The 26,796-nt window shown below is 35.1% G+C and overlaps 1 protein-coding gene across 2 annotated transcripts; it reads right to left on the minus strand.

Moving 5' to 3' along the window:
- Positions 1–1,861: 1,861 nt before the first annotated feature.
- On the minus strand, positions 1,862–26,288 carry LATS1 (large tumor suppressor kinase 1). Of its 2 annotated transcripts, XM_070733699.1 has the most exons (8): positions 26,039–26,288; positions 20,844–21,318; positions 18,739–18,889; positions 14,537–16,017; positions 11,770–12,352; positions 9,073–9,255; positions 8,538–8,644; positions 1,862–5,875 (listed from the first exon to the last, which is right to left on the minus strand). In XM_070733699.1, exons 2-8 carry the CDS (start codon positions 21,192–21,194, stop codon positions 5,357–5,359), a joined length of 3,375 nt encoding a protein of 1,124 aa, XP_070589800.1. In that variant the 5' UTR covers positions 21,195–21,318; positions 26,039–26,288; the 3' UTR covers positions 1,862–5,356. The 2 variants fall into 2 exon arrangements, with proteins under 2 accessions (XP_070589800.1, XP_070589798.1); XM_070733697.1 differs by lacking the exon at positions 26,039–26,288 and having other exon boundaries at positions 14,537–16,020.
- Positions 26,289–26,796: the final 508 nt, after the last annotated feature.

The following is a 26,796-nucleotide window of genomic DNA, read 5'->3' on the forward strand; positions in this document are numbered from 1 at the left end:
TCAGTAAGCAAAAGCTGCAAGACTTACATAGCTTTTGAGTGCTACATAGAAAGGCCTATTTGTGTCAAAATATCCTTGCTATTTAATCCTCGTATTTGCTTTATCAAAACAGTGATCAAATGGCTGTGCCTAGTGAAGGACTACCAAATTTTTTACTACCACACTGTGGGTGTGGCTTATGCAGGATGCCCTGCATTTTCTTTCAACATATTTCAGTGCAAATTGGGTGCTCTGGGGTAGAGCTCCATTTTCGCTACCCCACCCTTGGCTGTGCCCCAAAAGACTAAACCTTTTCCATTTTTGCAGTCTCAGTTCTGAGGAGAAAATAGTAGCCTTAATCAGAAATACCTAAACTAAATCTGTACTTAAGAAGAGCTTATGGTGGTCAATTAATAAGGGCACTATCAATTGTCTGTAATTTCCAACATTTGTTAAATAAAACATTTATGAAATTCTGACACAATCCAATATTAAGAATATTAATGTAAGAGGAAGCGATGACTGGTACCATTGTAGTTGGTTAGCCCAGTGTTTTTCAACCAGTGTGCCGTGGCACATTAGAGTGCCGTGAGACATGGTCAGGTGTGCTGCGAAGTTCAGAGAGAAAGAAAGCAAGAGAGAGAGAAAGCAAGAGAGAGAGAGAAAGGAAGCGAGAGAGAGAAAGAGAGAGAAAGAGAACAAGAGAAAGAAAGCAAGAGAGAGAGAGAAAGAGGGAGAAAGAAAGCAAGAGAGAAAGAGGGAGGGAAGGAGAGAGAGAGAAAGACATAGAGGGACGTAGGGAGGGAGAGAGAAAGAGCAAAAAAGAGGAAGGAAGGAAGAGAAAGAAAGAGGGATGGAGAGAGAGAGAAAGAGGAAGGGAGAGAAAGAGGGAGGGAGAAAGAAATAGAGTGAAGGGGAGGAAGAGAGAGAAAGAATTTTTTTGTCCAAACATTTTTTAGCCCCCCCGCCCCTCCCGCTCCATGTGCCCCAGGGTTTCGTAAATGTAAAAAATGTGCCGCGGCTCAAAAAAGGTTGAAAATCACTGGGTTAGCCAACAGTGGGTAGATTTCTGTAATTGAGAAGAGTCCTCTTTCCTTGCATTGTTCAGTGTGTCTAAGAGTTACTTGAACTTAATAAAGTTGTATCTATCTGTTACACTGAAAATACCAACTAAAGCAACTTCAGGATCCAAACAGGAAGTGGGTGTGTGTGGAATCAGTCATCCTAATATGCCCAATCATGTCTTGCAGTAGTAAAGAATGAGAAGACTGCAAAATAAATGGATGGCTTTTGGTGGGAGTGCTACCCTTCCTAGAGAAAACCATAGATTAACCTTAAACCCAAGAACATTTTTATTAACACTAGAAATTGTCTTTTTCCAAAGTTTAGCTGTATCCCAATTTAGTTAATTGTTAGGAAAAATATGAAAATTCCTTATGGTTGCAGACGAAGGAGCCAATATTGTTGTGGCCTGTTCATGTAACCAGACTATGGTTTATTATGCCTAAATTTTGCCACTCAGCAGCAAAAAAATAAAAAACATATCCTAGGGTTTTATTTTCAGTCTGAAGTATTTACATGCTATAATTTATATTTCTCTACAGAAATACTATGGGAATGTGATCATAAACTGCCAACTAAAACAATTTTTGAATGCAAACTCCATTAAATTTAAATCCATTACTACAGTATTCTATTTTTCGGAAATAATGAGTTTTTATATCCCCTTGTGAGTTTCCTCTTAATGTAATTACAAAATATGAATGAGTCAGGTAGTAATGAAAAAATAGCATGCCATGAAATTAATAGGAATTTTGTATTCCACTATTACAGAAAATCAAGCAATCATATTTTTCAACATTACAAATTATACCAACTTAAGTAACTGAATTTAAATTTTATTATCCTAACATATGGTACACTAAAGAAAACTGATTTCAAAACATAAATATATCTGTACAACACTCCAGAAATTTAATCTATTATCAGGTATTACAAGCAGAAATTTGCAAAGCTGATGCATGTATACAATATGTCAAGACACTACTTTTCTAAAAATAAAAATTTTATCAGCAGAGTTTTTATAGTATAAAAAGCATATATAAAAATGCAGTATAAAAGTTAATTTTGAACAGCACCTTTTAAGAGCAAGGCACTCTATTTACTATTAGATTCAAATATTACAACAAATGTTTCATTTCAAAAAACAAATATTGCAGAGAGAATTTAATAGTACTTTGGGATAACAGCAGCATCTATTATTCCACTCACATTGCATTTTCTAGATGTATCAACAATGTCCAAAGAACATATTATCACAGCTTTGCACACTGAAAATGTAGATTTGCTTTTAAATTTCAAATTAACTGTAATCATACGTTCTATTGTTTCTACTAAAAATATGGTAGAAAAGCTCCAGAAAAAGGGCTTGCCCTAAGATGGAATGTAAATGATCAGTATGCCAATATTTACAGTAAAATTATATCATAATAGAATATTTTATAAATACAGTGCTTACATATACATGTAAAAAAGCAAAGCATTGATATTTTATGTTTAATTGAAGATATTTTATTCAAAATCAACATGTGGAGCTATTTTTTTTTTTGTTGAATTCAAATGCAAAAATGAATTTGGACATACTGAAAAACTTACATATGAAAAAAGGCAGAACAATTGAAATATATGCAAAGATAAATGTGGCAAGACAGATTACAATATACCCTGGATTCATTCTAGAGATAACACTAAAACAAAGTGTAAGAAATCCTGCAAGTGAGAACTAGAAATACATAAAATGAATTGTCATAGGCAATAATAAGTGATGTCACAATTAAGAGAGAACATTTATAAAACAATTTATAGGTATGTTAGAATACATTAGTTTTTACATTCAGTGAAATAGAATTATTCCAAAAAAGACTTGTAATACATTAAATTCACATCAACTTATTACATGAGGTTTTTTAGAATATGATTTTTTGCTGAACTAATTTAACACTGTCCTTAATTAAAATTGAATAATTTTAATCTCTTTGGGATGGCCTGTAAAGCAGAATTGCATTGTTATACGTTCCAAATCATTAGAATTATAATACAGTACATGTATTTTTCAGAATACAAATAGTACTAACAAGCTTAATTAAAACAATGTAAAATATACAAACATTGTGCTATTACTCTTTAGCTGAAAATAGCAACATATCCCAAATATCACTTTTCCTCAATTTCCAATGAAAATGAATATGTCTTTGATTTTTATCTGTGTAGTTAATGCCTATCAATTTCAGTATAGTATATGTTTAACTTTTGATTGTATTCAATAAGTTAATCAATGAAAATTCTGTTTTCAAATTTACAAAGCAGTTTCCCAACAGCAGATTAGATTTATCTGGTTTTAACCAGGAATATATTATATTTCATTGAAAGACAAATATAATAATAATTTGCCAGTTTAACTGGAAATCCTAAATATTAAACCAAGGTCAATCCTCTTTATACTATGAATTATTTTACAAAGCAAACAAATCTCAAAAATCATAACTGTACACTGCATTGTCTACACTCTGGCTCCATACATAGAACCTATTGTTTTGGTGGTAGCTTGGAGCAGGATTATGTGATTGTCTGCAGAATGGTGTGTAGAATAGGAGGGCTGAGTATACTAATTGAAAGAAGGTACATAACATGTTTATTATCCTCACTCGCCTAAGAAGGCTGAAATGTGGATCGGAATGAAGCAGTAGATATGTTGGAAAATATTTTAAGAAGATAAGCATTTTCTATTTGTCTAAACTCTATTGATGTTTTAACCTTGCTGTTGTGTTCGCATTTACTATACACTTGTACTGTTTAAGGTGTGACAAAATGTAACAATCGGCGTGTAGCAAAAAGAAAACAAAAGGAAAAACCATAATAAGAATTCCTCAAATGAGGAAAAGTCAATTAATCACAAGTTTGAGATCTGCATGACAAATAATCTACAGGTCCCAAATTTCATATTGGGTCATATTGACCCGAGCATAACAGCAAGGTTAATATATCTGACCAAGGGCAAGTAACAGACATTGCCGCAAAGAGACAAGCTGTACTTCTATTGCTGAAATGAAATGTGTTTAGCCTGAAAAACAGGCCAGATAAAATGTTATTGAGAAGTTACTTGTAAGCCACTCTTCTTTTAAATGAAGTAGTCAGCATAAATATAATAAACAATAAATAACTGGCTGGGGGGGAAAAAACTAACTACTTTATAAACTTTTTTTTAAAAAAAGACCCAGGACATACATATGTTAAAAAGCACAAAATGTGATGTTTGGAGATTTTTCAGATACAGGAATACAGTAATAGCACAGGGAAGTTGAAATATTTACACAGTGCTATGCTATATATCTGTAGATAAAAAAGCAGAATATTTTTTAAAAACAAGGGTATTGCCAGTAGAAGCGAAAAAAAAGCTGCAATAGCGAAAGATGCAGCTCTTTTCTTTAATTTCAGGATGTTGATTCAGAATAGAACAATGGGGTAAATTATTATTTGTTTATTCAATTTCTATGCCGCCCTTCTCATGAGACTCAGGGTGGCTCACAACATTTAATCTCTGGAATTATTCCAATTTAGTAATTTGGGAATACTAAACCATGTAAAATAGTTATTAAAACGGATTTTGCAATTAGATATTATGAGGGTTCAATCATTTTTAATTTTTTGTCAAATTTGCAGGATGAGAATTACAGAAAACTAAAATCAAACTTTTAACATTAATTTTGTGATAAACTGTTTCTGTTAGCTATCTAAAGCAGCTGGCATTTGAGTTGTTGCATCGGCAATTACAATCTGTTATGCAAAATTGAAAATAATTATAATCTGATATAAACTTTGTTTATTGTAAGGATACAGATAATTTGAAGTGCAATATGTTTTATATTTAATGAAAAGTTATGGACTTAGTCATTTCATGAATGTTAGATTGCAGCCTTGTTTTATCTTATACTCTGCTTTATATATATTGTAAATGATAATATAGCTAATTAGTTAATGCAAGACAAGCAATGACTGAAAAAGTGTGGAAGAAAGTAATGGTCATGGTTTATTAAAAAAAATAGGCATCTCATTTGCTAATAGAAATCACTATATTCTGTTTACAAAAGGCTTAAATTTATAATTTATTTTTTCTAATATTACTATTTTCTATATTAAGCACTAACAATGAAATAAATTAAAGATGAAAAAGGGCTAGTTATGAGGAGAAAAAAAAGGGAAAAAATGGGAATAATTAGTATTCCCCAATCCAAAAGTGTACAAGTCAGCTTCCTTACAGTATCTCGGGGGTTTTCCCCACATGGTTTGAGAAATTCAGAAACATGGTTTATCTTCTCTATTAAATGTAAACTAGATCACGATTTTGGATCTCTCTACTGGTCCTCTCCTCCTCCTCCTCCTCCTCCTCATCAGACTGTGATTCTAAGCTACAAGAATTAGTGTATTCATATTCAATAGGCTTTGGATAGCTATATGGATACCCATTGTCATCAAAAAACCTTCGAAATGTGAATTCATAAAAAGCATGCTCAGGATGTTTACCATTTTTATACCACCCATTAAGTGTGTCATTTACATTCCCTTCTTTATCTTCACTCCATAATTTATCTGGATCAATTGGATCAAAATTTGATGTATCAGTGGGATGTGTAATTTTAGGAATATAAAAAGCAGGCTGCTGCCGTAGATCACTTGAAAAATCAATGGATTTAAAAAACGGGTGTGCTTTTATTTCATCTGCACCATTCTTGCCTAAGCGATCATCTGGTCCTCGGCACAGCTTAATAATAAGATCTGATGCTTCTGGAGTAAGTTTTGCTTGCAGTGGGATGTGCAGTGATGTTTTCCAATTGATAACCTTTATTTAAACACAAAGTTAAAGTTTCAAATTAAACACACACACTTGTACACATTTTTCTTCAGGAATTAACACAGGAATTAACATAGAAAAAAATAAAAGCAATATTTCTGAATTACTACTGCCCTGTTCAGGGAAAAAGTCTAAAAACTTGCATCACAGCAAAGATATACGCTGGGGCAGTTTGCACGGGGAGACAAAAAGTTGAGATGATGGCCCTGCCCCTTTTTGTGTTGTGTTTGTGATGCATGTAAAAAAGAGGTTGACCATTGATTGTATAATTGCCATCTTGGCTTTTTTGACTACAGGATGACCCTGGATTACTATCTAGTAGAAGGAAAATCTAAGTTAGCATTTTGCCCTTAATGGACAGAATAACTCTTCCTCTTGATTCTATGTGTAAATATTTTCATAGAAGAACAGGATTATTTTGTTACTTTTAAGGATCTGCTTTGCTTCATAATTAAATGTAAAATAAAAATATTACAATCTTAGTGAACTCTGTATAATAGAAATCCATTATTATTAACTGTACATATCAAATACCTTTGTTCTATCTGCAGTATGTTTTAAAATTCTATTTTAGGCTTTCACTGAAAGAATGGAGCAAAATGATTTCTGGGGAAGAAATTGCAAGCTGTCATAGAATGAAAAGCAAGCAAGCAAGCAAGCATCTCTAATTCCTCTCCAGACAAAAAGAGGACTTAAAATGGCCCACAAGTGCTTCAGTCAGTTGTTCCTCATGAGGAGTCCACAAGATAGCAGTTTATGTGAGACAAAGGAATAGCCATTTTACTCAAACCATGATTGATGCTCAGTTTCAGAAATTGCTTGTTAACTGCCATAATAACTTGTAAACTGAGATTTTTAATCCATTAGGAAATTTTGGATCAACAAATCTGAGAACACCAGGTCAGTTTAATTCAATTCTCACAGAAAGACAAAAACAGCAAAAAATTGATTAGAACTTTTGATTTTGAAAATTAGAAATTAACTAAAAATCCAAATGATTTGAAATAAGATTTTTCAATAAATTGTAGGAGTCTTTCCTGTAGGAAAAAGCTCCATTTAAAAATAAACATGGTAGGGCATAACTTTGAAGGTTGTACACTAGATAGAAGGAATGGAAGATCACAATTAAAGGACAACACTCATATTTAACTTACTAATGAAGGAAGTACAATATTTTAGCATTGGACATATTGAAGAATGTTTTTTAACAATGGACCTAGAATTCAATTTCAAGTGGAACAAATTTTACCTGACAACTTTCAGATCAGAAAATGAATTTAAAAATGATAGGCTCCAAGAATGGGAAAAAAAGTGCTATACTGGAAATCATTTAATGTCTTAAAAAGGATGTACAATAACATACTGACCTGGATAATTTTCCTATATTAGATTTGCAATAGAGGCATGTTATATTTTGATGATTTTGTGAAAAGGGTCAAAGAAATCAAATTGTAGGACATTATGTGAAGGGATTAAATATTAAGATTGTTAAAAATAAAAGGAAAGAATATAAAATTGATGTTTTTAATAAAATAAATATATTTTTATCTCTGGTAATTTTTAATGCTGATCAGGTCTGAAATGACAAGACTTTAAGTAGTCATTTATAGAGAAGAGATGGAACATCAGAAGAGATTATTTCTTCTATTTTAAGAAAAGTGAAAATAAGTTACTGCCATTATGATGAAATGGGAAATCAATTCTTGATATATTTCTTTTCTTTTTCTTTACTATATTATTTTTCTTTCTGTTCTATTTTTTTCCTTTTTCTGCATTTTGTTTTTCTTTTTCTGATTTTTTAGTTTATATTGGTTTTATTTCTTCCAATAGTAATTTTTAATAAAATTACCATTAAAAAAGAAAGACTGGAGCAAACCATTACTACACTATTCTACATAAAGAAATCAATAAAAACATGTCCTGCAGATAAAACAAGGCAACAATAATAATCTACTAGGAGAACATATTACCTCCTCTCATTTATTAGAATAATTTCACATTTTTATCTTAGAATAATTTCACACTTCTATAAAAAGAAAACAAAGGTGGTAGCCTACTCTTATTGAAATTTTGGAAAGAAATGCATAAGCATTTTGAAATACAGGGAAAACATATTACATATCATATTTTCCAGAGTATAAGATGCACCTTTTCCTCCCTAAAAGAGGTTATACTCTGAATGTAGCTTTTTCGAAGTTTTTTCTCCAGCCCTAACTAGGTGCTAATAATCGTCCCATCTCTTAACTTGCAGGCTCTTTCATTGTTACTCTCTGTGAAGAATGTTTTTCCAGCCCTAAGTCTTTGCAGGCTTTTTTTCATTGCTCTACTTGCTCAGAATAAGTTTATTTCCAGCCCTAATGAGGTGCTAATGATGTGCCCAGCTTTTACCAGCTTGCAAGCTGTTTCATCATTACTCTCTCCGAATACATTTTTTTTAAAGACCCAATCAAGGGATGAAATAATGTGCTGAAGCTGACTAGACTAAGGACGCTAGCCAGATGGATACCTGGTAGGCAGATTATTTCCTCTCCCAAAACTAAGCTGCATTTTATGCTCCAGTGTGTCTTATACTCCAAAAAATACGGTATACATTGTTCTAAGTTAAATGCAGACCAAAGTTTATTTGACTTCTACACATATACACAAATACCTTCATTTGGGTTTCCAATGGTGTTTGTGCTAAGAAGGGAGGTTGACCTACAAGCATTTCAAAAAGAATCACTCCAACGCTCCACCAGTCACATAGCTGTGTATATCCTGAAGCAAAAGAAAATCCAGTAATTACACAGCCCAACAGCAATTCTAAATTTCTTTCTAACAATGTACTACTTATTATGCCACCACAGTATTTCCCAAACATCTAGTACAAGGGTATCAAACTGGCCGGCCCACATTGCAAAATATCACGTGACAGCAACACGACACAAATTTTGAAACCCCTGATCTAGCATATCTGACTTTTAGGCCTTATGATTGTATTTACTACATATTAATATATTATGTTATGTTTCTTACAAATTAATTTAATTCATAATTTTTTGCTCAACATTATTAAGAGTTATTGGCAACAATCCTGTAGCATAGTGGAACTTACTTGTAGTTAGAGAAATTGTTTTCAGGACCAATTTTCAAAAACTAGCCATCATTTTACAACCCCCGGCTACAGGAAAAAAAGAAAGCTTTACCTGTCCGTAATAATACTTCTGGTGCAATGTAATTTGGTGTCCCGACAAGTGAATGTGCTAGACAGCGCTGATGTTGACGTGCTGCTCTACGTTCAAGAGGCTTTAGTCTATCTCCGCATCTACAACTTGCTGGATCTCCCCATTCATTACTGAAATCCATGCTGTCCTGACGGGGATGGTCCCCTAACATGCAAAAGCCCAAACATTATTATTACGTTTAAACTCCAGTCATCAATCAAGTTTCACAGAATCTATTTTTAAAACTATGATTTTTTTGTTTTTAAAGTATCTAATTGCAGTACAGTATTTAAATATATCAAATTACAGCACTTTAATTAAAAGCAAGTGGGGATTTATGAGGATTTTTATTTTGATAAATAATTATTGGGAGCTACCCACGAAGAATATAATGAGTTGGAAAGACTCTTGAATGATTGTCATGTTCTGAGCATGCAGCCTCAATAATTTGAAATATTACAATTTATCTGTACAAACATGCATAACTGACAACTGGATTTTGGCAGGGAGGATTTTCAGACCCTTAATGCAACCTCCCAGACTCTCCCCCAACCCATACAATCGCTTAGTAATCAGAGCCAGGATTTCCAGAATTGAAGTCAAAGGAAGCAGTCATGTGATGTCTCACTTAACAACCGTTTTGCTCATGACCAAGATTCTAAGATCAACTGTGGTCATAAATTGAAGACTAGCTGTATACAGTACATTGTGAGCAGAACTGCTAAGCTTATAGTTAAGGCAACTCATCTAACAATCCATTATAATGAACAGATTGGATTATCATATAAAGGTGATGTATTTATATGAATGCTGATTCTCCTGTATTTACCACATATATATTTTGTTACTGTATTTTCTTTTATTTATTTTATCATGGAATTAGATCCTGTATTTTATTTTCATTTTATTTTCTCTGATATGGTAATGTCTAATTAATTAATTAATTATTAGAAATATTACAGTTTTATTGTTTAGCATATATTCTGATCTTAATTTCTTTATGAAATGTTAATGATCAAGCAATCATGAGACCCTTCCAATGTTAGGAAATTGAATTTATTTTTTAGCAAAAAGTCTATTGTATTTTAGTCATTAAAGACTGCAAGTCATATATAGAAGATACAGTATTGGGTTATGGAAGTATGATGCTCTGTAATTATATGATATAGTTTTGGACAAGTCTGAAAATAGCTGATAATGGGGATCCTTTACCAATTATAGAGCATTTTACTGCCAATAAAAGTTTTAAACTACCTGAATTATTTTAGTGGCATTTCAATTGCCTAACATTTCAAAATTGCAATATATTTAATTAAAGCTTTGATTGAGTCTACCTATATTAATACTATCTAACTTTTTAAATTAGAACATGCTTTGGATTATTCTAGCTGTCTTTACGTTAAAGCAATGTTAAAAAAAAGGAGCAAGATGAGAAGAAAAATTGCCTCTTAGCAGAAATTTCCCATAAGTAGAAAACCTCCTCCAATTCTAAGGCAATACTAGACGTTCAAACTTTATGATACATCATCTGGATTCTTTTTCTCTCACCTTAAAGTTAAAGAAAGAACTACCTAACCAGGAAAAGGCAAGGAAAGTAATAGAAGTAGTAGTAGTGATGATGATAATAATGATAATGACACAAGAGTATTTGTAACTGACTAAATAAAAGACATTCAGCAATCCTTAAATTTCTGTTCATGGTCTTCAACATAAAACTGGAATTTTTCTCTAAATATATTTTTTAAATCCCTGTAATTTTCAATCCAGGTCTGATAGCCCTGAATAAGTGCCAAGTACATGTAGAAATCACATTCTTATTTTTGAATAACCCAGATTTTTGGGAGTTAAATGTTTTCTACTTAAATGTTTTATATAACATAAAGAGACACTATAAGACAAAATATGAGGCTATATATCCTTTTCCACTTTTATATTCCCTACTTTCCACAAAATAATTTCTCTTGCAACTTTTAAAGACAGGAAAAGAAGTTCTCTATGTTTTCTTATTCAAACTCTCAGCATTGCACACCAAATTAAGAATTCAATAGATAAAGTCCTATAGTTTATAATAGGAGAATAATTCTTAAGTTTCAAAAATACTTACTAATGCTTTAATTTTTATGAGGAAGAAAAGAAACCCACCTGTATTATTATAATTCTAGTTATTGTTGGTACAAAGCCTGAAATTAAATATATTCTAACATGTGCTAAACTAGCTGATTTTCAGAAATTATAACACTTTAATATATGATACATACAAATACTATCTTCTTATTCTTACTGTAATAACCTTTTGACTATTTTTCTATCAAGTTCGCAATGGAATGTACTGTAGAAGTTAAAATGTATTATTTACTATTTTGTACTAAATATTTGTGATGTGATTTTTAAAAAAAAGCAGTGTTCAATATGTTTTGAAAAAGGATTTTATCATGATGCTGCTGCTCTGGAAGATTCTAATTCCAAATTCATTCATAGTTTTCTATGTTCTGGAATGATAACTACATTTATAATTACTTAACAGCACATTATGATATCCAGCCTAATCATCTGGTATAATACAAACCAACATCACACGGAATTGGGTGGCATAGAAGTCTAATCAAATAAATAAATCTTGTTCTGTGTGATAATAATTTAACACATAAAGACAATTTTGGGACAAACTGCTTGCCTTACCACTCTGATAGTATTTGGAATCGTGTGTCCACCGAAAGCCAGTACAAAGTCCAAAGTCTGTCAATTTGATATGGCCGTCACGATCAATCAAAATGTTATCAGGTTTTATGTCTCTATGAATGAAGCCCATCTTATGAACACTTTCAACAGCACAGGTCAGTTCTGCTATGTAGAATCGGGCCATATTTTCCGGAAAGACTCCCATTCGAATTAACAAGCTCATCATGTCTCCTCCTGGAATGTAGTCCATTATAAAGTACAAATTGTCCTTATCTTGGAACGAATAGTACAAACGAACTACCCATTCATTATCAGCCTCTGCAAGAATATCCCGTTCAGCTTTAACATGAGCAACCTGGTTTCGAAGTAGTACATCCTTTTTTCGAAGAGTTTTTTTTGCATATAAGGCATTTGTATCTAACTTCCTTGCCAAACAGACTTCTCCAAATGCCCCAATTCCAAGAGTCTTGATTTTAATAAACATTGATTTATCCATTTTAGCTCTTTTGAGACGGATATAGTTGGACTCCTTTTGGCATAGCATTTTCCTCATTTGATCTTGGGCCTCTTGGGATAACCCAACCTGTGCAACAAATATATAAAAAAATGGGAGTGGGAAAAAAAACAATTTAAGAAAAGTAAATAATATTGGTCCTTAGGGAATAAACCCCCCATTTTTATTGTTTCAGTTTATTTTATTGCAACATATTAGGAAACAATCAAAACACTTCAGAACAGTATACAACAAACTGTTAAAATGAGATATTATAAACAACCATACACAAGAGCCATGCACAACAAGGCTCAAGATTCAAGGACAACTTTTTAGCAAGAAATTCCATTGATGAAACTAGATTAACTAATTAAAAGATTATATTATTCTTAAAAGTCATAAAGTGATGCTTTGATTGACATTCCAACTAATACTTTTACATTGTCAGTTAGGCTAGACATATACTATCTAGTTACTATAAAAATGCACTTAATTTCTTCTCATATGACTTTCCAGCTTCTAGCTTTCATTCAAAAAAATTATTTTTAATTACATTTAACACAATCTTAAAATAAACATGTACATAAACAAATATCTGGCAGAATGACTACAGTACTAAACAATTCAGCCACTTTGAACAATGTAAATGAAATAAAGTGTATTTGTATCATTGTCCTTGTACGACTGTAGAACATAAAAATAAATATGGTTTACAATATTAGTGATCTAATATAAATACATTCAAGTACAGTGAAACAAAGCATGCTTAATTTAAATGCATGTAAGCATGCAATGTCCCATAAGAAAAGGATCCATGCTATTCTTTAAATAGAATACTTGTCTCCAAAATATTACTTGCCTACCCAGTAACGAAGGCTACAGATGTCAGGAAAGCTTCCAACACCTTAATAGTTTAAATCAGCTGTTAGTGAAAGTGAAAAGGAAAGAGGCTAAGAATGAACACGTAGAAAGAACAAGAAATCAGCTAGCTTCCTACTCATAAGGCTGAAATTTACGAAAGAATTTTTGAAAACACTGTAATTGTAATGGCACTTCCACAGATGACATCAGAACTTCAAACTCAGCAGATATATATAATATAAATTATAAATAAAAATAATTGAGATTGAAATGAAATTCTACTGCACTCAAAAAATAGAGGCAATTTCACTATTTTCCCAACATATAAAAAGTAAGAATTTTAAAGCAGCTTATTTTTACTGGAAAAACAATTGTTAAATCTTTTAAAAAAATATCCAACAAGTGTCATTCTATATTATAACGAACAACACTAAACATACCCGTATTTATAGTGAAATCAAGCAAAATATATTTTCTGTTCAATCACCCAATATGTACAAAGTCCCACAAACTCCCAGTTTTATTAAGCTTTATAACTATATTATAGACTGTGCCAGTTCATAGCAGTTTTTATTTGAATCAGGAAAATTTATGTGCACAGATCCATTAGTTGTAAGTATCACATTTGGGAAGTACTTTTTGGTGGTGCCAAGCCCATGGCAGTGCTTGGATATTAAATCCTTAATCTTCCTGGCTGAATTTTATGGAAGCAGGCAGTTTTTGATGCACTTCCGTTCTATGTTCTTGTTGGATGTCTAAATATTGTTATCTATCTCCCCATTCACACTTCCATAAGCACTTTCTATTATGAGCAATAAAATAAAAATGAAATGCATTTGGTGTTAATGGCTGATTTGGTTTCTGCTTCCTGTTAGACTGTTCTTCGTTTACAATTTCTTGGACTATAATGCAATCAATCACACAGCCAGAAAGAAATTTAAGAAGTTAATCTGACTGACCTGAATAGGATTGCGTTATAAAAATTGGTAAACTATTACCATTTTAGTAAAGATTCTCCCTATCTAGTCATGTCCGACTCTAAGAAGCAATGCTCATCTTCATTTCTTAGCTGAGGGAGCCAGAACTGTCCAAAGACATTTCTGTGGTCATGTGGCCAGCATGACTATATGCCAAGGTGCATAGATTTACCTTCCCACCAAAGTGGTACCTATTTATCTACTTGCATTTGCAACCTTTTGGGCTGCTAGGTTGGAAGAAGCTGAGGCAACTAATGAGAGTTCACTCCGTCACACAGCATTCGACTCTTGAACCTGTGCTGTCAGCTTTCCAGTCTTTAACCTGCTATCATGTACTGAGCAATTACTGTTTAAGTCTAATGCAATGGTCATATTACAATTTCAAAGTTTATTCCATGCAAATCAAAATGTAAATAGAAATAATTTTTAAAATTACCCTCATCATTTCATTTTCAAGCTGTTTCTTACGATGCAATCGCTGTTGATGAGATTTGAGTATGTTTTCAACATGCTGCTCCATAAAGAATTTAAAGGCTTGAGGAGAATAGATTTGAATGCGAGATTCCCTCCGTTCTTCATCTCTTTTATTCTTCCTAAGAGGAACAGGGGAAGTTGTTATTTGCTTCTTCTCTCTATCGATGGTTTCACTGTTCTCATTCTTTTCAGCATCCTCTTCTTTAGGAAACCCAGGCTGATCTTCTTTGCCAGGCTTTGTTATAACTTCATATTGGGTGGTGGATATATTTGGATGTAATAAATGCTTTGGATAAGGAGGGGGTGGTCCTTGATAAGTTCCACCTTCTGCTGCAGGTGAAATGACTGGCACAATTGTACATGGTCCCTCAGAAAAAGAGGTGGGCTGGACCGTTTGCATTGGTTGAGAAACCCAAGAAGGATGATTAGGAGTTAGGGCAGTTTGCAGTTCTGGTTTCAATACGCGCATACTTTTTACTGGCTGCTGTATAGGAGCTGGAGTAACAGCTGTAACTGTTGTAGCAGAAGATTGTGAATTTGCAGCATGATTTTGTCTGTTTCCAACATGATTATTGAAAGAATTTGACCTTACTGGAATATTGGATTGCCATACTGGAATGTCATGTCCATTTCCAGAGGATGATTGTGACCACGTTGTTGGAATTCCTGGAACATTTATGTTGTATAATTCCATATTATGGCTGTTTCTATTTGGCACCATCATAGATTGAGGAATGTTCCCATTAGGATATCCTGAAAGGGGAATAGGACCTCCTGTTTGCATCTGCAAAAGTGTAGGACTTTGTCGGCTTGTTGGAGATATTGGATAAGGAGGAGGTGGCTGGCGACTTGCTGAGTTACCAGGCACAATATTTTGATGAACAATATATTCAGGCTGACAATTGCCATTTTGTATTCCACTCCTTCCCGATGAAAAACTAAATTTGCTATTAACTGAACTTTGCATGATTATTGGTTGTCTACCAACAGGAACTGAACTAATACTTCTTTGTCCCTGCACAGAAGGATTCATAGATGATGAATTCATAGTTTGGGGAGGATAACCATCCTGCCATGATCCGGGAGGCACTGGAGAAATACGAGATATCATGTATTCCATGTTCCCTGAATACCGTTTTGTTTGAGAATTTACTTCCCAGGAGGGAGGAGGTGTTCCTCTGGGAGGGGGTGGGGGTGGAGTAACACTTCTGACTTGAGGTGGAGGTGGTGGGTTCACTCTTTGTCCATTACCAGGGTGAGCCTGAGCAAATGCAGCTATTCCAGACCCAGATAACGGTCGTCCTACTTCACCCTGAGAAATAGGGCTTTCTGAATGAAATGCAAGGCCATCTCCTAGTGCAGAAGCATGTCTCTGGGGTACCAACGATTCTTTAGAACCTTTCCAGCTTTGTCTACGGATAACTGACTGCTGTACTGCTCCTCCTGCTTTTTTAAAAAAGTAAAAAGACAAATTTTTACTACTCTTTTTAAAATTCTGGAATAGTTATTATATAAAAGATTAAAAGCAAGCATTTCTGATATAAAATCACACCAGAATGAACTGATATAAAAAGGAGATAAGAAACAATTTTAATCAAATTTAATATGAATTTATTACAAAAAGATACAGATTAATTAATTTTTGAAACAATTAAGCTTAGCACATATAGGTAGTCCTTGACTGACAACCATTTGTTTAGTATTAGTTTGAAATTATAACAGCACTGAAAAAGTGACTTCTAACCCTTTTTACATTTACAAATGTTGCTGCCTTCTCATCACATGATCAAAATTTGGACACTTGGCAACTAGCTTGCGTTTATGTTTGCAGTGCCCTGAGGCCATGTGATCACCTTTTGTGGCCTTCTGACAAGGGAAATCAATGCTTGTCAGCACAGATTAAGCAAAATTACCATATTTTTCAGAGTATAAGGTGCACCTTCCCTCCTAAAAGAGGGTGAAAATTTGGGGCTAAAACAGGTCTCAAATAGGTTTCAGAAGCATTTTTCCAGCCTGTGAAAATTCTGTTTGAAAGGGTGGGTGGGGATACAACAGGAGTTTCAGAGGCTGGAAAAATGGCTCTAAAATGGAGGTATCACAGACTGAAAAAGCAAGGCATGGAGCTCACAACCAACAAACATGTTGCTAAAGTTTATCTCTTGAAAAAGCTGATTGATGGTATTTAGGGAGGCCATCCATTCCCCAAATCAACTTTTTTCTTATTTTCTTCCCCAACTAAGGTGCATCTTATACTCTGATGCATCTTATAGTCAGAAAAATATGGTAAATTTCACTTAAAAACTGTGTTACTAATTTAATGACAAGACGGAGTGGCTGTGGGTTCTGCCTCCCAAGGACAATTCCATCTGTCTGTCCATCACCCTGGGGGGGGGATTACTGACCCCCTTGGAGAGGGTCCGCAACTTGGGCGTTCTCTTCGATCCACAGCTTACATTAGAGCACCATCTTTCAGCTGTGGAGAGGAGGGCGTTTGCCCAGGTTCGCCTGGTGCACCAGTTGCGGCCCTATTTGGACAGGGAGTCACTGCTCACAGTCACTCATGCCCTCATCACCTCGAGGTTCAACTAATGCAACTCTCTCTACATGGGGCTACCTTTGAAAAGTGTTTGGAAACTTCAGATTGTGCAGAATGCGGCTGCGAGAGCAATCATGGGCTTTCCCAGATATGCCCATGTTTTGTCAATACTCCGCAGCCTGCACTGGCTGCCGATCAGTTTTCATTTGGAAGTGTTGGTTATGACCTATAAAGCCCTACATGGCATCAGGCCAGAATACCTTCGGGACCGTCTTCTGCCGCACGAATCCCAGTGACTGATTAGGTCCCATATAGTTGGCCTTCTCCGGTTCCTGTCGACAAAACAATGTCGTCTGGCGGGACCCAGGGAAAGAGTCTGTGGCGGCCCTGGCCCTCTAGAATCAACTCCCCCCAGAGATTAGGACTGTGCCGACCCTCCTTGCCTTTCGTAAACTCCTGAAAACCCATCTATGTCGCCAGGCATGGGGAAATCGATATATCCCTTAGCTTTCTGGGTTTATGTATGGTCTGTTTGGGTTGCATGATTGTTTTTTAATAAGGGTTTTAAAAACTGTTTTAATATTGGATTTATATAAGATGTATTGCTTGTTGTGAGCCACTCCGAGTCCTCGGAGAGGGACGGCATACAAATCTAATACATTTTATTATTACTATTACTATTACTATTATTATTATTATTATTAACTGCAGTGATTCACATAACAGATGTAGCAAGTGAGATTATAAAATGGGGCAAAACTCACTTAACAAATGTCTTGCTTAACAACAGAGATTTTAGGCTCAATTGAAGTCGTAAGTCAAAGACTACCTTTACTCATATGACAATGTAAAGTATCTGGACCCAGATGTCCCGTGGCACTTTTAAATTCTCTGTATAGAGGACTGTAAGATTGACCCTAAATAGTTTTTGCAATAAAAAAAGCTCCAAAAGAATTCTGTTAATTGCCTTTTTCCTATTCTTTGTGACAAATTGGCCTTTTCAATTTTTTAAAAAAATTCATAAATGTTTTTGATACAGCTTGAATAAGCATGTGCCCCTTTCCCCCTCTATTCTTGGTTCCTTTCCATAAGTATTTTTTTTAATTAGGAAAGGAAAACAACAGGCCTCATTTTATGTTAATATATATGTGCCACTAGCCTTTAATTGTGGAGCTTCACCACACAATATCTTTAGCAATCTTCTCGCCTTACTGCCTTCCTTCTACCTCTTTTACATAAATAATGAGAAACAGAGGTTAAATGAAGAGAAAAGAACAAGGCAGAGAACTACCTTTATATCTTTATGCTACTGTATGCTACTGGTGTTCACCCTTCAATATACTACATTTGCCAATGACATTGGAACAAAAAACTTCATTTTGATTACAAATGTTAAAAAAAGTTTATTTTTCAGTATCTTTTATTTAAAATTATTTCTCATTGGTTTTGAAAACATACAAATTCCATTTCTCCTTCCCAAGGGTATACAAGTGAAACTCGAAAAATTAGAATATTGTGCAAAAGTTCTAATATAGAATACATATTCTAATATAGAATATCTAATATAGAAAATTTAATATACAGATATTCTAATTTTTCCAGTTTCACCTGTATATGGATGTTCATACCTGGGGGCTTGGGACAAGCATTAAGGGGTCTAGATGCAGCTGCTGCCATTTGTTCTCGACGAGAATCTTGATAACTCATTTTACTTATAAATTCGATTGCTGCTTCTATGCTGCGGCTATTCGTTTGTCTTAGAGCTTGCACAACCATATCCTATTGATAGGAAGAGTATACAAAAAAAATAATCCAAATAAGGTAGTTAATCATTCATAACGGAAAAAATGCCAGAAACACCATATTTAATATTAGATGGAAAATGCAGAGACTTAGTACTATTATTCTGAGCAATGCAATATTGGTATAATCTGAGCATCAATGGCATTGGAAACGTGTTCATTACAAAACAAGATGACATTAGCACGCTGGATGAATCTTAAATTATAAAGAAAAACCTATATTCTATATTTTACCTCCACTTTGCACCCCAAAAGCAAATCCCATTAATATATTTGAGATAGTTCCCCCCCACAATTTTTATTAAATGCCGATTAACTAACAGTATCAGGTACATTAACATAAATCCAAGACATAAATAAAAGATACAGAAAAGACAAGAAAAAACTACAATATGTATTCTACTATTATATGTATTCTATTTCTATCTCTACCTACAATGTAAACAGAAACTGCACATGTAGAAATTTACTGTATATCTAAAGTATACCATATTATAATCGATTATTATGGTATTTGCATAAAATCCATTCAAATTTAATAAAATGGATTCTTATTTCTGATTATCTCATTATTTTAATTGTATGTGTGTTTTTTTCTAATGTGGCAGTTGAATAACCCTTGTTAATCTACATAAGTAACTTTAAAATAAGGAGAGAATACAAATATGGCATTTTAATCTCTGGGTGGTTTTCAATGCCCTTTACCATGGTATCGGGGCAAGTTCCTCTTACTGTCCTACTGGTATGCTGTGTGGGCATCGTGACATTTCAAGCTCACGCACGTGTCCGCTAGTGCAATTTTACTTCCGCGCATGTGCAGAGGGATGATTTTCCTTCTGCGCATGCTCAGAGAGCTGAAAAAGTGGGAAAAAAGATGGTGGCGTGTACAGACCGGCAAAGACAGCACCAGAGCCATCACACCCAAATAATGCAATTGGCAGGCCACTACCAGAGCTGCACACCAGATTGCACCGGGAGAAATCCACCCCTGCATGGTATCCTTATGGATCGACTGAGAGGACTGGAGGTGTTTTGCTGGTTTGCCTTTCTTTGGGGTCAATTCCAGCTGATTATGATTGGGGAGGGGGATCCCGCCTTTGTCCCTTACTATATGGAGGAGTTTGAGCTCGCTCCCTCTCTATTAAACATCTATCCAAGACTGCTAGTTGAACTCATGCATCACCATGGCGTGAAATATCATCACTAATTGGGTACCATCAGTACACTGATGGTACACTGCTGGTACCCAATTATACGTCTCCATTGCTGTTGAATTAGGCAATGCTATGGACATCTTATTCTAGTGAAGAGGTTTTCAAACTTGGCAACTTAAGACATGTAGACTTCAATTTCCAGAATTCTCCAGCCAGCTATATCATATTGGCTGGAGAATTCTGGGAATTGAAGTCCACAAGTTTTAAAGTTGCCAAGATTGAGGACCCCTGTTCTAGTGCATAGAAGATATAAGGGTGTTGATGGGAAATAGTAGGCTTTAATTGAATTCTGACAAGACTGAGTGACCTGGGGTTTTAGACCCGTAGGTTCCAAGTCTCTATCTTTTTTGGTACCAGATGGAGGTAACACTACCCCAAACAGGCCCTGTGTGTAACCTGGGGATTTTCCTAAATTCATGACTTCTGCTCAGGGAGCAAGGAGCAGTGGTGGCTAGAAGAAATTTGCTCAACTTTGTATTATGCGTCAGTTGAATTTATTCTTCAAGAGGCTCTATTCAGAGTTTCTCGTATGCCACCCAGTTACATGGCTAGGAGAAGGGTGTCTAAATGAATATGATATACAAAAAAAATGTAATTTGGGAGTAATAAGCAAATTCAAATAATGCGCATAGGAAACAATAGAATCCTAAACACATTTTTGAATGTACTTCTTTTTGCTATTATCTATTTGATATCCCACTAGGAATTATATTTTACCTCATCAAATCCAGCAGCTTGCAGATCTTGCAACATCTGACGATTAACTTCTGATGTTCCTCTGGTTGAAGAACTTGTTTCATTTGCAAAAGGAAGTAGAGAATTTCTAATTTCTTGCAAAGCTTTATGGTAGGTAACAAACTTAGGGGGATTTCGACCTTGTCTGGGATCTTCAGTTGGTATTTTACCCATATTCTGTTCAACTTTTGCAGCATCCGAAGGCTTCGGTAAATTTCTAAGGCTCTCTCGTATTTCTTGTAACATCTGCCGGCTGCTGCTAGTGTAATTACTGGCAGGAAATGTTTTAGGCCTCATTTGTCTATGTCCCTCTGGTTTCTCGCTTCTCTTCATTTATTATTTATTAATTGGATTTGTATGCCGCTCCTCTCCGAGGACTCATGAACTCTTATAACTTCTAACCAAGGTTTTCAATATACTTGATCTTGATTCCAGTAGTACATACATCCATTCAAGTCTAAGAGAATAGAATAAAAATCATTCTAAATAGAATTAAAAAATACTGTTATGTTATTGGAAAATTTAACTCAAATTACATTTTTATGAATATTTGGTATGAAATCAAATTCCCTTCTACTTAAAATTTGCTGTTTACAATCTGAATAAAATAACCCACTTTTACAATCCAAATCTAGAATAATTAAAGAATTGGGTATTAAGACTATCTCCGAACTTATTAGGACACACTGCAGATACCCATGCCAAATTCATTAGACATTTCCCACCTTTCCATTGAAGACTCATTTTAACCTTTCCATACCTGGTTGAAGATTCCCAAAAGAAGTCAGATCCATTTATGCATAGCTATTGATTACTTTTGGCAAACCAGATCTCTTCTTGCAAGAAATTGGTTATGTTTAAGAAACTAGTTCTTGACTTCTCTGGAGACGGAATATGTTACACAATATTACTCAAACAAGAAAGTATTTATTTAATCCTTAAAAGTGATATAAATGTTCAAATTAGAAGTATTCTTAGATTCAATATATGTTTGCTTATTTATTAAAACAGATAACACAAAAATTAAACTTAATAGCAAAGCATTAGTAATTGCAACTTCTTTTATTACTGTGAGCATAGTAATTATATTGCATAAATTTTACTGCTACTTTGATATATCACTTTACAAAGCGAACAACCAGTTGCTCTATTTCTATCATCTCCATCCCTAACTACTAGCCAACTGCAACAATTACCATACACAGTGTTCCCTCGATTTTCGCGGGGGTTGCGTTCCAAGACCGCTCGCGAAAGTCGAATTTCCACAAAATAGCGGTGCGGAAGTAAAAACACCATTTTTGGCTATGGACAGCCAAAAACTACCCCCACGCACCCTTTTTGAAGGCAGCGCAAGGAGCCGGGCTTGAAGTTGGGGGCGGGGAGTGACGAAAGTGCGGAGGCCGGCAAAGATTGTTTTGAATGTCGGCTGCCCCCGCCCCCCCAGCACCTCCGGCCCCCTCGCCGCTACCGCCCGCCCGCCTGATCCACCCCTCTCACCGGCTTTCTTGGGACACGGGTCCTCCTGCAGCAGCGCTGGCGGCTACGGCTTCTCATCCTCCTCATTCGGCCGGTAGCCACTCTGAGCGCTTTGAGAATGCCTGCCTCGCCCCTCTCACAGTCCCTTAGCTGAGAGCGCTTTCGTCCCAGCTTATCAGCGAGGGGGCTGCAGGATAGGCGGGGCAGGCGTTCTCACAGAGAGGGAGAGAGAGAGGGAGAAAGAGAGAGAGAGAGCAAGAGGGGGGAGAGTGGAAGGTAGAGAGAGAGAAAAATGATAGAAAAAGGGAGGAAAAAAGAAAAATGAGAAAATGATTGAAGCAGAGAATGACAGGAAAGAAAGAGAAAGAGAGAGAGAAGTGACTCTTGGTGATGATGTATGATGTCATCGGGTGGGAAAAACCGTGGTATAGAAAAAAAACCGCGGAGTATTTTTTAATTAATATTTTTTGAAAAACCGTGGTATAGCCGTTTCACGAAGTTTGAACCAGCGAAAATCGAGGGATCACTGTATTAGGAAGCATTCTCCTTCTGATATAACTCTTTCATTTTAGTTCTGGGAGATAGTACCAACCATCAGAATCTTGTAACAGTTACAACAGTAACAAAACAATTCAGTACATTGTAATTTATTATTATTAAAGGTAAAGGTAAAGAGAGAAAAGAAAAAAAAGTTTTCATTTACTTTCCAAAAGAGATGAGAAAAACATAATCCCTAAGACAGTCATTTCATCACTTGAAAGAAATATAAGAGAAGGCCTTCACTATTATGCTTAGAGAGTAAGGGACTTCAATGAATTGTTTTGATACATAGTGTCTGTATGTATCTTTTTACCTCTTTCTATTGAGAGAATACATTTCAGTTTGTATTGTTTTTAATAGTTTAAACACATTTTATGACATTTTAACTGTTTTATTTATATTTTTTAGTTTATCTGCATGCTCTCTGGATAGAAAGGGGAGATTTAGATAATAAAAATAAATAAGTAAATCCCAATGTATCAAATCTACATTGCAGAGATTCCCATGAATTAATAGTTTAATTAAAAAAACTCAGTGGAAGTTTTTAAAAGAGATAAACTATGATTCAATATAATGATGATGTTTCTGCTCAACCTCCATCAGAAATTATAACAAAATTACAAGGTAATTCAAGTGTCAATTCAGTATTTTTACCTTATACCAGGGGTGTCAAACTTGATACAACATGTCATCACAAGATATCACAACTTCCCCCCCTTTACTAAAATGGGGGTGACCAGGACTAGCACATGACGCAGCCAGCACATGGGCCATGAGTTTGACACCCCTGCTTTATACTGTACTGAAAACTAGGGTATAAAAAAAGCTTTCTCAAAATGCAATCCTTAATATATCGAAAATGTTCTTGAATGCACCTTGTTATTATAATGCTAAAACTTTAAGGTAAATTGGTTTTATCTTAAATGTTTACATAAACAAATGATAAGATAAATTTCTAATAAACATTTTGTTCTCTATTTTTTTTACAAATACATAAATAATACCTTTTAAAGTTATTTTATTCTTAGCTCAAATTGGCTATACGTACTCTTATAGAAGGTTACTAATTTAAAACATGAATAAAATGATAGAATAATGAAACATGCAGATATCAAATACACATATCAAAAACAGGCAGATATCAAATGCCATCTAGTTCACATCTCAGATATCAGGTGTACCGAGGCCTAACTCTATTGCAGCATACTGTTATAATTAAATTAAGGTATTTTAAAGCTAAACCTCTGTACTGTACATTGTAAATATTCTAAAAACTGCTTAGTAAAAAATGTTATTCTCTAGTTTACAAAAATAGGATACTCTGCTGTTTGTTTTCCTTTTCAATATATATTCATTAGTCTTCAGGGTGAACAAATAGTGGCTGGAATGAACAGTAGTGGCAAGAAGACAGAATTTCTCCCCTTTAAGCATGCAAACTCACTACATAAAAAGAGAGCAAATAGATCGGAAACAAGGAAGAAAGTCACATCTGCCTCCAAATTTGTAACCAATAATGAATACAACCTAGTGCTTCCTATACTGAACTAAGCTGGAATTAGATAACGATTCACACTGTGCCTGTCCAGTGTTATTCATGTATTATTTACCTGCACTGAAAATCATCCAATCAGTTGGACTTTGGCAGCATTAAAATAAAAATAATGAAATATCTACAGAATAGTTCAATCAACAATTCTATAAACAATCTTATAAATCCTATAAACATAATTTGGTAGATAATCTCACATAATTTTATTCATTGATTTATTTACATAATTTATATGGCTGCCTAATTCATATAATGAGTTAATCTTCTGCAACCATACAGCTGATGAAGTGAACCATAAATATATTATGGTCAATAATATAATAAATATATTATTACACATTAATCTGTTACTTTAAAAACTATTTGTGCTCCAAGTCTATTAGAGCTAAGTCTACACAATGAGGCACTTATGAATATACAAGCCAAAGACTGCATTGTTAAAAAGAAAATATGAAGCAATGACAAAAGTTGAAAAACATATGTCAGTGGAATATTATGAATCTGCAGGACAAAACTAATACTATTACAATCTGCTTTTGGAAGAGTTGTTAAACAGTATCATTTAGACATATTTAAGTAACCAGAAAAAAAAACACCTGAACTAAAACAACTGAGCACCATGTTTTGCAAATGTTACTTTTATTCTCTTTTGAATAGGGCTGATATACCTGAATTCATTTACTTCCCCTTTTCTTTCGCATCCTTTTTCTAGGGGATACAATGGCCTATTTTATTATCAAGACAAGAATTGGACCATTATAATATTCAAAAGCACATATTATGAAATTTGGTAAAATTCATAACTAAAACAAGCACATCAGAAGCCTTCTGTAAACAATAAACATAGGTATAACTACACAAGTTTGATAATGAATACCGAAGTATGAACAGAAGTTACAATAGAATTGTGATGCTTCTCTTTTTTATAGTTCAAACATGTAAAGTTGTAAGATGTTGTACCTACAAATGTATAAATATATGTGTGTGTGCATAAAAGTGTAAGTGTGTGTGTGTATGTTTTTCTGTTTTGTTGTTTTGATGCATTGCTTTCTTTTTGCATATGTCAGTTTTCTTTTTAATATTTTCAATACAAATCTTTTTTTAAAAAATTAAAAAATACAATAAACACTTAACACTTTTCGTGTTAACTTTACTACGCTAAGGACAACCTTACAAAAAAAAAAAACCTCTTAAAACTATTCACCGTAACAGTGAACATCAGGTGATTGCCCTCCCCCCAAACTGGGATAGACCTCCGTCGTTTCAAAAATCAAATCAACCGCAATAAGCAAATGAAGAAAATAAACGGCAAATATTTAAAAAAAAGGAGGAAAAAAGCTCATTCAAAACCCTACAAGACGCGGTTTAGGCATGAGGGATAGTACAGGGGAAGGCCAGGCGTTCGCCGTTTAAGTGGGGACGCTTCAACGAAGCGACCCGAGCGGGTAAAAAAACACAAAGGAGTCGGGAACGATACCCGTCAAAGCGGACCGAGTGTCATAAAACTACTTAGGCCGAGGCGTGCCCCGTCTCCGAGGCCTTTCCCTCATTAACGAGCCACCAATTTTTCTTTCCCTGAGGCGGAGCCCGAGCAGCAAACCCATCTACCCACCTGCCTGGGAGGTGGAGAAGGCTGTGGTGACAGCGCCTCAAGCCCAGCAAACGGGAGGAAAGTAGTGACGACGACCGACGACGGGAGTTCCCCAGCGACAGCTACAACGGTTTTAGCCTAAAACGTCCCGGCTCTCCCCTCCCCCCTCAATTTCTATCCCCCCCCTTTTTTTGTGAGGGGGGGTTTCAATTCCGGGCCGCCATTTTCTCGGTGGGTTTGTCGCCCGAGATTCCCGGATATTAAAAAAAAATACACCTTTTCCCGACTTCCTTTGCGGGTTCCGCCGGCTTGTTCTTTCTCCTCCTCCTCAACACCCCCCCGCCCGGCCCCGCGCAGCTCGGAATGCGAAAACCCGGAGCGCTTCGCGAGGGAGGGACGGAGGGAGGGCGTAAAAGGGTTCCGGGAATAGCAATTTTAAGAAATCTTCTGCAAAATGCGGAGAAAGGCTAGGGTTGTACTTCGGCTTTAATGCGGTCAACTCGGCGTGTGGTGGTCTCCTGCGTCGGTACTGCGTCTCCTACTCTGGCTGAGGAAACCTTCGCCGGTCTGGCAAAGAGAAGGACATGGGGTGACATGATAAACAGCGTTCCAATACTTGAGGAGATACCAGAGAGAGAATGGGGTCAGGCTGTTTTCCAATAGCAATAAGCATTTAGATTTATAGACGGGTCGTTCTTTGTCAAGTGGACCAGTTGTGCACTTGACTGATTTTTGCAGCTTTGTTTGAAAGGAAACAATCACAAAAACAACACATGTGA

Source organism: Erythrolamprus reginae, chromosome 1 (assembly GCF_031021105.1).
Source record: "Erythrolamprus reginae isolate rEryReg1 chromosome 1, rEryReg1.hap1, whole genome shotgun sequence".
Lineage (NCBI taxonomy): Eukaryota > Metazoa > Chordata > Lepidosauria > Squamata > Dipsadidae > Erythrolamprus > Erythrolamprus reginae.